At 34.7% G+C, this 12,133-nt stretch overlaps 1 protein-coding gene across 2 annotated transcripts; it reads right to left on the bottom strand.

The window, feature by feature from the left end:
• Positions 1-6,015: 6,015 nt before the first annotated feature.
• Positions 6,016-10,507, bottom strand: LOC139876578 (calcium-dependent protein kinase 7-like). Of its 2 annotated transcripts, XM_071863918.1 has the most exons (9): positions 10,265-10,507; positions 9,658-10,170; positions 9,016-9,139; positions 8,782-8,925; positions 8,481-8,633; positions 7,978-8,093; positions 7,688-7,855; positions 7,241-7,471; positions 6,016-6,508 (listed from the first exon to the last, which is right to left on the bottom strand). In XM_071863918.1, exons 1-9 carry the CDS (start codon positions 10,265-10,267, stop codon positions 6,365-6,367), a joined length of 1,596 nt encoding a protein of 531 aa, XP_071720019.1. In that variant the 5' UTR covers positions 10,268-10,507; the 3' UTR covers positions 6,016-6,364. The 2 variants fall into 2 exon arrangements, with proteins under 2 accessions (XP_071720019.1, XP_071720020.1); XM_071863919.1 differs by having other exon boundaries at positions 9,658-10,507.
• Between the last annotated feature and the right edge of the window lie 1,626 nt (positions 10,508-12,133).

Here is a 12,133-nt window from a genome sequence, read left to right on the forward strand (position 1 = left end):
TTGCAAGGTATTATTTTACAAATATTATGTTTGAATTTGGTTTCGCAATTGGATGATGATGTTCTTTATGTTCTCTTTTAAGGTCCTAAACTGTTTGGTTGAGGTGAGGACGTTTAATTCTTTATGTAACTAAAACACAATTATGTAGGTCTGTTAACAATCATGGCATCTGGCCCGTTAACCTTAATAAGTCAAATGCTACACTGGCTGTTGTTGACTCACAGTAAGAAAGACTTAATTTCTAGAGTGTGGTTGTGATGGTTCAGGTGCTTGTTTTTGTATACAACTTGCTTCAGCTTTTCAGCTTTTTTCCTTAGACTAATATGGTTTAACATTGTAATCTTTAATTAAGGATGTGTTTAGACGAAACTAGCTGAAACTTACAATTTAACGAACTTTCTTCAATTTAATAGAATAGAGTTCAAGTGCATAACAACCTTCTATATTCAGGGTGCCAAAACAGGGTGCCGAAACACGGGCCGAAAACCGGGGGCCGAAAACGCGCGCCGAAAACGGGGGCCCGAAACCGGGGCCCGAGACCGGGCGCTGAAACAGGGCGCCGAAACCGGGCGCCGAAACCGGAGGGCGAAAACGCATGCCGAAAACGGGTGCCGAAACCGGGCGTCGAAAACGGGTTCCGAAAACGGGGGTCCGAAACCAGGGGCCGAAACCGGGCGCTGAAACAGGGCGCCGAAACCGGGTCCCGAAAACCGGAGGCCGAAAACGCCCGTCGAAAACGCCCCCGAAAACGCGCGCCGAAAACGGGCGTTGAAAACGGGTTCCAAAAACGGGGGCCGAAACCGGGCGTCGAAAACGGGGTCCAAAAACGGGGGTCGAAACCGGGCGCCGAAAACTGGGCGTTTAAAACGCGTGCCGAAAACGGGCGTCGAAACCAAGTGTCGAAAACTCGCGTCAAATAACGCGCCTGGAACTCGCGCTCTGAAATCAAATCTTTTGAATTAAACTCATTTGGGTCCTTAAGTAATTTTCTATAATGTAGTTGGACCCATTTGGGCCTTGGAGTAATTTTTGATATTATTTGCTTGGACCCATTTGGGTCTTCAAGTATAAACCCAATCAACCCATTTGGGTCTTGTTTGCCAGGTCTAGTAATAATATAATATTGGGTTGGTAATTAACGTATATAGACATTTTATAACTGAATTTTTCCCATTTCTGGTATTGCACAATAATTATACATTCGACAATTTGTCAAACGTCTAAAAACACTTCACTAGGTACAGTGGCGGAACTTGAAAATTTTCATTAGGAGGGTCACGAAAATATATTTTTTTTGACCGGCAATTTTCGCATCGAATACTCTAATTTGCGACCCACACACGCTAGGTAGAAAACTCCAAGGATCATCCCGGGTTGCTCGGCAACTAATCGCGGAAAGTGGGTTGCTTGACAACTAATTGCAGTAAATCCTGGAGAAAACCTTCCCCTCCTCGGAATTCAACCCGGGTTGCTTGGCAACTAATCGCGAGCCCTCCCTACTAAGGCATTGGATACCATTGAAGCAATGCTTCGTTGGTCTACGGAACAAAGAACTTCGATCAAATTAAATTAAGTGATACATCTAAAGTACAAGTACTTATTTAATCTTGTAGCATCATATCATATAAATTGTCAAAGGAGCACTATAATAAAATTTATTAACATATACTTTTGTAATTATTTTTTAACTAAGCTCAAGGAATACTTACACCCACTATTAAGATTCTAAAGAATACATGTTTGAGTATTACGTAGTACGGAGTATGTATTTGAGAGGGCCACAAAATAAATTAGTAAACATAATCTCAAAAAATTCATCAACGTTGTGCTATTTACCCAAATTCCTAGGGAGGCCATGGCCCTCTCAACCTATAACCATGTTCCGCCATTGACTAGGTACACTACTACGCACATGAAGCAATCTGTGTACTATATCATATGCCCATGTCTAAATAGAAAGGTTGATGCTTGAGAACCAGTTGAACCTTGATTTTGTAGCTTATATAACGATATACTTAATGGTTAATGACATTTTAAATTGACAGATGAAAGACCTTTTTTCAAATGATTATATTTATATTGATATAGATGTTGGTTTGTGCGTTGTGCTAACAATCACATGGATCATTGCCTCATTAATTGGTGTAGTTTACTCCAACTTTTATCATAGTTGATAAACTCAAACAGGCAAACATCACCTTCACTTCCATTTATAACATTTTTACTATATCAATGCCACATCCCTACATATATGTCAACTTAAAAATCGTCTCGAAACATAATTTTTTTTAATACAGTCTTGTAGAATTCACGGGTTATAACCTAGTTAAACAACTAAAATATGGAGACACTAAAAAAAACTCAATTATGCTACCATAGAAACTTCAACTATTGAAATTTGCTCATCGAATTGATTATCGATTACCATCACTAACATCTCTTTCGTGTCTTTCATCTACTATTATCGAAACTTACACCGACGGTCTTCATATTCCAAATAAATTGGTTGTTTTTCATTTAAAAATATACCCCATACAAATATGACAAACCTTTCTTACTGCCCTAAATTTAATGCTATTACTTACTGCCATAGATTTAATGCTATTACTCGGGGTCTCCATGCCCCTTTCTGCACCATATGGATACGCGATAACCGAAGCTCCAACAGCAATGGACAATCCTCCTATTAAAGGCCATAACCACTTCCTTTCCCCCTTTTTCTTTTTTTCTCGTGATCTTCTTCGGTTCACTTCAATAAACAAATATTCAACATGTTAATTAGAAACTTAAAAAAAATGTACATAAGCATAAGTTTATGCATAAATTTAAACACACCAGGAGGATCATCGTCCGGTACATCTGAATGCATATTCCTACCGGCACTATACTGAGGGTATACAGGCACACTCACAGGCACACTCATTCTGAGAACAAATTCAAAACTAGAGACCTCATTTAAAATATATGAATGTCATATAAATTTAACATGAAAGATGTATACAAAATTAATCACCTAGGATTTCTTCCTCACTGGTTAAAATATATATGTATATCATATAGTCAAAAGTTCAAGACCAAAGATGGTACAGAACTGCGAGAGTCATTAAATTAAAAGGATTTTCACATGTGAGTAGGTTGAATCACATATAAATGTCGATAAAAAGTAAAATTGAACAAGCAATATTTTAAAAACCTTATAATTTAACTATTTAATCAAATATATAATTTCTCGTTCACATGTGCAGAAGTGTTTGTTAACATGCGAACATTTCATATAATTCACAATTAAACATGTAATTTGTGTTTGTGAACATTTGTGGTTGAATTTAAATGCATAGAAACCATCTCTCTCAGTTCTGTAACTTTTTGTGGTTCTCGTTTGAACATGTCCCCATATAGATTTATGATTAAATATGTATACATCAGTAATCACCTAGCAAACTCTGGTTCCACTTTAAGCTCACTCTCCAGAAATATGGGAATATCTAAGTTTGAATGAGTGTAACCACCCGTACCATATCGAGGGATTTTCCAATATCTGTAAAAATAAGCCAGAGACCTCAATCAGTAGTTAAAATAAATGTATTAGTGCTTGTATAATATATGTATGTCATATAAATTCGTCGTGCATACAAATAAATAATCACCTACGAGCCTCTCTAACAAACTCTGGATTCAAGAAAACGGCTTTATATCGAGGGTATCTACACCAAAGACATCATTAATATTTTAAAAATATATAAACAAGATGCATTAGAAATCAAGCAAGATATATAAACAAGATGTATAGAAATTAATCACCTATCAAACTCTGGTTCCGGAATGATGACATCATCCGCAATTGACATTGACATTGACATAACTATAACTATAATATTGATTCAGGAACCTGAAAATAATTGAGAAATCCGATTAATTGATTCGTGATAGTTCATTCAAAATCCAAGGGAAAAGAAAAGAAGGTGAATGATCTATTTAAAAATTTAGTGTTCCTGAGTTGAAATGAAAAGAATAGAAAGTATACAAAACATGTGTTCGTGAGTTTGCAAGAATACAAGGGAAACTAACAATTTGACAACATTCTAAGTTATATTTAACTTAGGGTGCGTTTGTTTACCTCTTCATTGAATGGTTCAGCACTGAATGCTGAACAATTCAACATTTATCGCGTTTGTTTCTGAGTGAATGACATTAATGTTGGATGGTTCAGAGTTGAAACACTCTCTTAAAAATTAAGCACATAAATTTTGTAATATCCTTCTCAAATCATATCCGAAACATTTAACAAGCAAGTATATTGAATTTTTTATTCGTGTAACACGTTAATAAAGTAATTTTACCAATTTCATATCGTTCATTTAAAATGATTATCAAACAGCTTATATTTTCATTTGGAAGCAAGTTTATTTTGAACAATTCAACGCTAAATCATTCAGTTTTATTAAAGCGCCCTTAGCTTACTGCATGCGAGTTAGATTAATAAGAGATGCCGAGGTGAAACAAAATTTATTTTTGAATAAGAAAAAAATTAATGTAATTTTTTTTAACATGTGAGGCGGATACCCCTCTTAATTTTTAAATTACACCATCTTCCCCACTTATCTCTAGGATTGAACAAACAAGATCCATGTGATGATTTCAAATTTCTATTATATAAACAAGTATAAAAACTTAAGTATAACAAGTGTTTATGTATATAGTTTATACAGCTAAAATAATTATAACAAAAAGATCAAACATATATTTGAGAGAAACATCACCAATTCATATAATCTTTATCAAAAAAGAAATGCAATAGAAACAAATTAATAGAGATATTTTATTACCGGTTCAAGGTCGAGTAACAATTGATGACATACGGTAAACGATTGAAACAAATATGGAGAATACGTGATCACGTGAATAAATTACTGGACGTAGTTTAATTTAGTCTTGTGTACGTGAATGTGGTTTTTACTTTGGATGACGGCATATATACGGAGTATATGATAAAAAAAAAAATAATAATAAGTCAATTAGGTCAAGGATATATTCGTAAATACACCACGAAAAAAAGACGTATATTAGGAGTGAAAAAATGGTAAGAATTTCTCTCCAATCAATTCTTTTATTTTCCAAAAAGAGAAAAAGAGTAAATAATTTAATTAAACAAGATTTTTATGGGTACAATGTTTATACGGAGTATTTTGTTGAAGTAATTAATGAATGAACAAGTGTGTTATCAGAATAATCTACATAAATGCACTAAATTCGAAATTAACTAAAATGAAAGATGACTATCTGCTGCATATGTTAAGGGTGATTTTGTTTTTTGTTTTTTTAAGGTGTTGTTACGTAAAAAGTTAACAGAGTAATCATGGCAATATATAAGCACATAACGAATAAAGAGCCAACGATAAGCTAGATTAAGAGGCGGGTTACAGGGTGTTCTTCTCTAGTTAATGGCATTTTTAGGGGATGCTGTTTGCGGCTGCCGATTTAAAGGTGGGTTATGCTGTCGCGTTCAAGGTGGTTCATGGGCTTCTAGTTTTCGGTGGTGCCTTTTACTTGTTGTTTTAACGATTATTTGTTCCAATACATCATCCCTTGTGGTTTTCTGTTTTTTGTCGGTCTCACCAAAAGTCCGTTAGATCTCGCCTTCAATTTGAATTGCGGCGCTTTACTTTTGGGGTTTGTCTCGATCCATTCTACACGCAGATGCATGGGGTTGGACGTCTCATGTGTTTGAATTGTTGTTTGTTTGTTTCAATTGTGTTTGCTTAGCTAAGACTCTCCACTGAAAATAGTCTAACATATGAACCTAAAGATAAAGTTAAGTAGTTGATTGTTTCGACACATGACACTCCGATAGTCCGATGGGAGTACCATTCAAACAATTTCGATTATGTTCGCGAAATAATCATGGTGTTTGAAAGTGTTTTCCACGTGCTTTTACGTCTCTCCTAGTTCATAAAGAAAACACAAGATCAAACGCAAGGATCATAACTTGCAAGAAAGAACACAACAAAATCGAAATAGAAAACACCAAATCATAAATTTGTAACTTACAACTCTTGAATCTTTGTACTTTGAGCAATTACATGTAGCAAGAAGTGCCAAGAAGATACATATTTACAACTTACAACCATAAACAAACCCATAAAAGTATAAAACCCTTCTAAACTCCCCCCATAAATTCAAATTCAAGAAAAGAAAAATAATCTTTCAAACACATGGGAAACTTGGCCTAAACCCCAAAGTAGAGTATCAATTGTTAAAAAAAATGAATAAACCCCCCCAAAGAAATATCACAAGATTAAAAAATCCCCAAAGATAAGTAGAACAATAATTGTGTTTTGTTACCGTAAATTTGTGTTTATCACCGCTAATTATTGTTCATCGATCCATCTTTAAATAGCTTCAAACTAAGGTTATTGTAACGCTCTCGTGAGTATTGCCTAGATGCTTTCCTCCAATCTGTTCCTGCCTTCATCATTGCTGTAAACTCCTCAAAACTAATTTTCCCATCCTGCACGCATCGAATTTGAAATAACGTTAAGTTTTATAACGTTCGTATTCCATCATATCATGTTGGCCATGTAGCTATAAATCAGTTTAAATCCAAGATGAAAACGGGTCAAATGGGTTGGTTGATCCGGATTGATTTTTCTCTAAACAAAAGGTCAAGCAAGTAGAATTAACAAATTTTGTTGACAAGGGCACGGGTCAAACGGGTTGAAAAGTTGGTCATATGTGTTTAAGAGTCACCCAAATGTAATACCTAAGCATAAACCCTGCTAAATTGTTTTACTAAAAAATTGTCCTTTTTTATTGATTTAATATTTAACACGATAATGAGTATAGGAAAGACAACCCAACCTGACCCATTTCAACATGTAAAGCTATTTTAACATCTTATGCCTATATAGCCACCTTTACCCAAAACTTACGGCATATAAAGTGCATAAACTTCTTATTTTCTATCCATGTGGGATATGTAAACACAATAACATTTCGTGATGTTTTCATTTGGGTGGTTGGTAGAATTGGAAAATTAAACGGTAGATAATGTGAAAGATGCGTAAATTCAAGATGAAAATGGGTCAAATGAGTTGGTCTGGATTAATTTTAATATCTAAAAGGCCAAGCAAATAGAACTCAAAACTTTTGCTTACAGGGAAACGGGTCGAGAAGTGGATCAAATGTGTTAAAAGTCACCCAAATTTAAAAATAAAATAAAAAAAAAAAACAAAAAACAAACCTTGTCTGTGTCGACATCGTGTATAATGGCAGAAATTACTTCTTCATTATTGGGTTCAAGTTCATCGGCTAAAGCTTCCCTTAGCTCATCGATCTCAATGTATCCGCTTTTATTTTGATCGAAGAATGCAAAAGCGTCTTTAAGATGATCATCGTTACCCATCTTTCTTAAGTGAACTGAAATTGCAACGAATTCCCCGTAGTTCAAGTAACCGTCCTTATCAACATCTCCCTATATAAAAAAATCTTACATTAATTAGGATACAACACAAGACAGAAAATTTTCTTATACCGTTCGATAAAAATGTTTCTATAATGGTGCTATTATGTACTCAAGACGCAGTAATCATGTTCAAATTGCACATTAGATGCCCACATATTACTTTTAGACCATTATTAATCTCCAAAATAATATATAAATTAAATAACAATAAAATGGAAAACTTACAGCATCCATAAGTATCTGAAGATCGGCATCGGGAATTTGTTGACCAAGTTTCTGCAAACCAGCTTTCAACTCAACGATGTTTATCTTTCCTTGCTTGCTCGTATCCATTAAATCAAATCCCTGTTTTATCCCCGCAACTTCTTCGGCAGACAAATGTTCGGCAATTACCTAATTTACACAAAAGCTTTGGTATTAACACCCCACACGCACACAATCGAATAAAAAAAAAAAAAATAAATAAAATAAAAATAAAAACTATAAAGTAACAAGACAACAAACAGTAAACATACCCTTAAAGCTCTCTTCTTGAGCTTGTTCATAACAGAGAATTGTTTGAGTCTTGCTTTAACGGTTTCACCTAAAGAAACATTTGGAGCCTTTTTGGCGTTCTGTATCCATGGATGATCTGAAACGATCGATTCAAATGAACGCGTTGTTAGTTATTTGTAGAAAACATCAAGAAAAGAAGGAAATATGATCACCGAAAATTAAAGATGGATCATTTGACCCATATGGATATATTAAATCCCCAACAAATCAAAAAGATAAAAACAGATCAGCTTAAAATGGAATGGGTCAACTTGGTTGCACAGTTCAAGAATCACCCGACATATATACATAAAGATACAACATCATGTATACCAATAATTGTAGACATCTCTTTAGAATATTTTGGAAGGAATACTTTAAGTGAGCCCTACCCATCGTACCAAAAAGATACCCATTTTGACCCGTTTCACATAACGGGCCCCTTTTGCCACCTGTACAAAAAAGAGAGGATTTTTAGCATTACCGAGTACTTCTTGAGCAGTAAGACGCAACTTCGGGTCAGGATTAAGCATCTTCTTAACAAGATCCTTTGCAGTATCAGACACCTTTGGCCAAGGATCCCTTTTAAAATCAACCACAGATTTTATTATAGCTTGTGCAACCCCTTGCTCGGTTTCTGCAATCAAAAAAACAGGTTTTTCTCTATAAACACAAATATAGACTGTATAATGTAACCCTACGAGGAAAAATCTAGAACTAAAGAAAGGTAACGTTGAACGTTGTACATTTTAAACCAAAAATTTAACATAATGAATTAAACTAACCTGCCCAAAACGGCGGGACCCCACAAAGCAATATGTATAGGATAACACCAGCACTCCAAACATCAACCTCGGGGCCATAGTTCCGTTTTAGGACTTCGGGAGCCATATAGTATGGGCTGCCTACAATCTCATTAAATCTTTCACCTATAATAAGACGAGAGACATTAACAACAACTATGCCTAATGAAAACGGTCGTATGAAAATGTTATTACTTGCGTTCAAGTTATCTTTACCTGGTCTGAAGAAAACGGACAACCCAAAATCAATAGCCTTCAAGGCAGCTGTTTCTTTCTTGTTTTCATACAAAAAGTTCTCGGGTTTAAGATCACGATGCATAACACCATGTTTGTGACACATCTGAAATAAGATTAATTTTTTTTTTTAATAAATTAAGATTGAAATAAAGCAATGTGTCATCAAAGGTTCAACCTTTTTCTCATTATTAAACAAAGATAAGGTCCTGAGCATGATCAAAAACACACAAACATGTAACTGATATCTTTCGGTTATGTAATCAAAGTGAGTAAATTTGTCACATTTCAAACAAAGTTAATATCAACAAATTTAAACTAGTTAAGAATGTAGAAACATCGACAAATTATCAAGAAAATTCGAAGTACGTTCACACACCCGTATGCTAGATAACAAATGTAGTACCTAACTGTTCGCAAAACAGCTAATCAAATTCATGACATATATAACAAGAATCCGAGAAACTATCATCAAATTGATAAACCATGTAAATGATACAATTTCAAAAGGACTAAACATAGTAAATTTGCAGCCTTTGTGATAAGTAAATAAAACACATATTCATCACAGTTTCCAAATTTCAATAAATAAGTAACTATAAATCAAAAGTTGTTATTTTTCACCTGAATAACCTCAACGATTGTGCGAGTAACACCAGCAGCCGCCCTCTCAGTATAATGACCTCTAGCAACAATTCGATCGAACAATTCTCCACCTTCACACAACTCCATAACCAAATGAACAGCACTATCATCTTCATAAGTATCTTTCAAACTCACAATATTAGGATGACCTGGCATATGTTTCATAATCTCAACTTCTCTCCTAACATCCTCAACATCAACTCTAGTTCTTAACTTCTTTTTCGATATCGATTTACAAGCATAAACATCACCACTTACTTTATCAGTACATAAATAAGTAACCCCAAATTCACCTCTACCTAATTCTTTACCAAGAACATAAGTCTGCTCAATTTGATTCCCAGTTGGATTTTCTAAAACATAAGGTTTATACCCATCTCTAGTTGCTGGGATTGACCCACCATTATCTGAAGCAAACGGGTTTGGTTTATCTTTCCCTTTTTTGATCTCAGATTCATCAGTAGTAGACGGTACAGCACAGCAGTTACCCATCTAGATATATGATCAATATACAACAAAATAGAATATGGGTATTGTATATTACAACAAATTAACAAAAGGGTTGAATTGGGTCAAACAGATTTACCATAAAAATCAGATCTTTGATAAGGAACCTGCAATGGGTGTTTTCAAGAAATCAAGATTTTTGATGAAAACTTGAGAAAGAAAGAAGAAAGATTGTTGATTGATTGATGAGTTGAACAATTTGGAACAATAAAGGAAAGGGCTTTGAAGAAGACGATGAAAGTAGGAATTTTTCTAAGGTATGAACAGCTCAGCCATTATTGATAGGGGCGATGCTTTTTGGTGGACTGTTCGCACCCATGCTATCTTTTATTTTTCAACTTTGAGTAAATTATAATTTTATTTATGACATAATTACCCCTATATGCTAAATGGCATGGTTTTTTTTGGTTTATAACGCAATGTCGTTTTGAGTTTGCGTTCACACTATAAAAAGCCCCCAACTTTCGCACAATTTACACATCGCCCCCTCAACTTTACACTTTTTCGGGGTAAAAAATATAAATATATAATTTTATTAAAATAAAAAAAACTTATTCCACCCAAATTTATAACGGGCCCCATCTTCTTACTCGGTGCGAGTTAAATTTTTCCAAGGCCACCGTTCAACTCGAAAAAATCTCACGAACCCAACGGGACTAACTATATGCGAAACGGACATCGTTAAAAAAACATTAAATAACGGGCCCTATATTCACGCTCAGTGCGAGTTAAATTTTTCCGAGACCACCTTTCAACTCGAATTAATTTTACGAACACAACGTGACTAACTATACGCGAAACGGATATCGTTAAAAAAATTAAATATTTCGGGCTAAATTACATACATATACATACACGTCCAACAAACAACCCAACCTATTACATATATTAGGTACCAAATAAGGTATATTCAAATTCGACCGCGCGCCGAATACAACCGCAGCAACGCGCGGTCAAATTTTTTCTAGTTAGTCTCTAAAATTTAAGATATAACCATTAATCCATTATCATAAGACGCAAGTAAAGTCTCATAGTATGTAGGTTTTCTATCAAGTAAATAAGATGAATATGTTGAGTAAAAGTGTTTTCAAAAGGAAATACTCCGTATTGTTTTACACACAAAGTGTCTTCGATCAAGTGGCAAGTGAGTTTTTTTTTTTTTTTTGTTTTTTTTTTTTTTTTTTTGCAAAATAACGATAACATTAAACAAATCTTTTCATCCAAAGATGAAAAAGACGAACAATGGTACATTCGAAAACACAAAACACTGCAAGGCTCGGAAACATAACGAACTCTAAACACTAAACAAAGTGCAAATACTAACTAAACCCGAGCCTTGAGAACCTAAATAATGCAACGATAGCGCAACATAAACAACAATAAGCGCTAAAACAAAAGACCAGAACAAAACTAACTTGAAATTTAACACTAAAAAACAAAACAAAAACCATCGAACAAACTACCCGGCAACCGATTTACCTTTCCGAGTCTTAATGATCGGCTTAACAACCACCCCGTCAACCTTCAACCGATTGAATTTCTTACCCGCCCGATTTTCAATGGCATATGAAGAAACTTTTGTCGAAGAACTACCAATTCTGATTCCCGAAACGGAAGGAGGAAGCAATCCTTCCTTTTCAAGGCCCTTAAAAAAATCAACATTTCGATCCACTTTGATACCGCAATCTTCAACGGGGATCTCCACAACTTCAGATATTGAATTAACACACGAAGTATTTGCAAAAGAATGATCGGAAAAGTTAATAGAACAAGGTTGATTGTTGATTACTGACAGAACCTTTTAAACAATTAGAGGTAGTATCACCATTTAACAAACCCTTTGCAGAATTTTTCTTAGAAAGAGCCTTTCCAGAATTGATGATAGCATCATCTTCTAACAAAACATTAACAGAAGCATTCACTTCATCTAAGCCCACCTCCTTATTTA

This window comes from Rutidosis leptorrhynchoides, chromosome 11, assembly GCF_046630445.1.
Source record: "Rutidosis leptorrhynchoides isolate AG116_Rl617_1_P2 chromosome 11, CSIRO_AGI_Rlap_v1, whole genome shotgun sequence".
Lineage (NCBI taxonomy): Eukaryota > Viridiplantae > Streptophyta > Magnoliopsida > Asterales > Asteraceae > Rutidosis > Rutidosis leptorrhynchoides.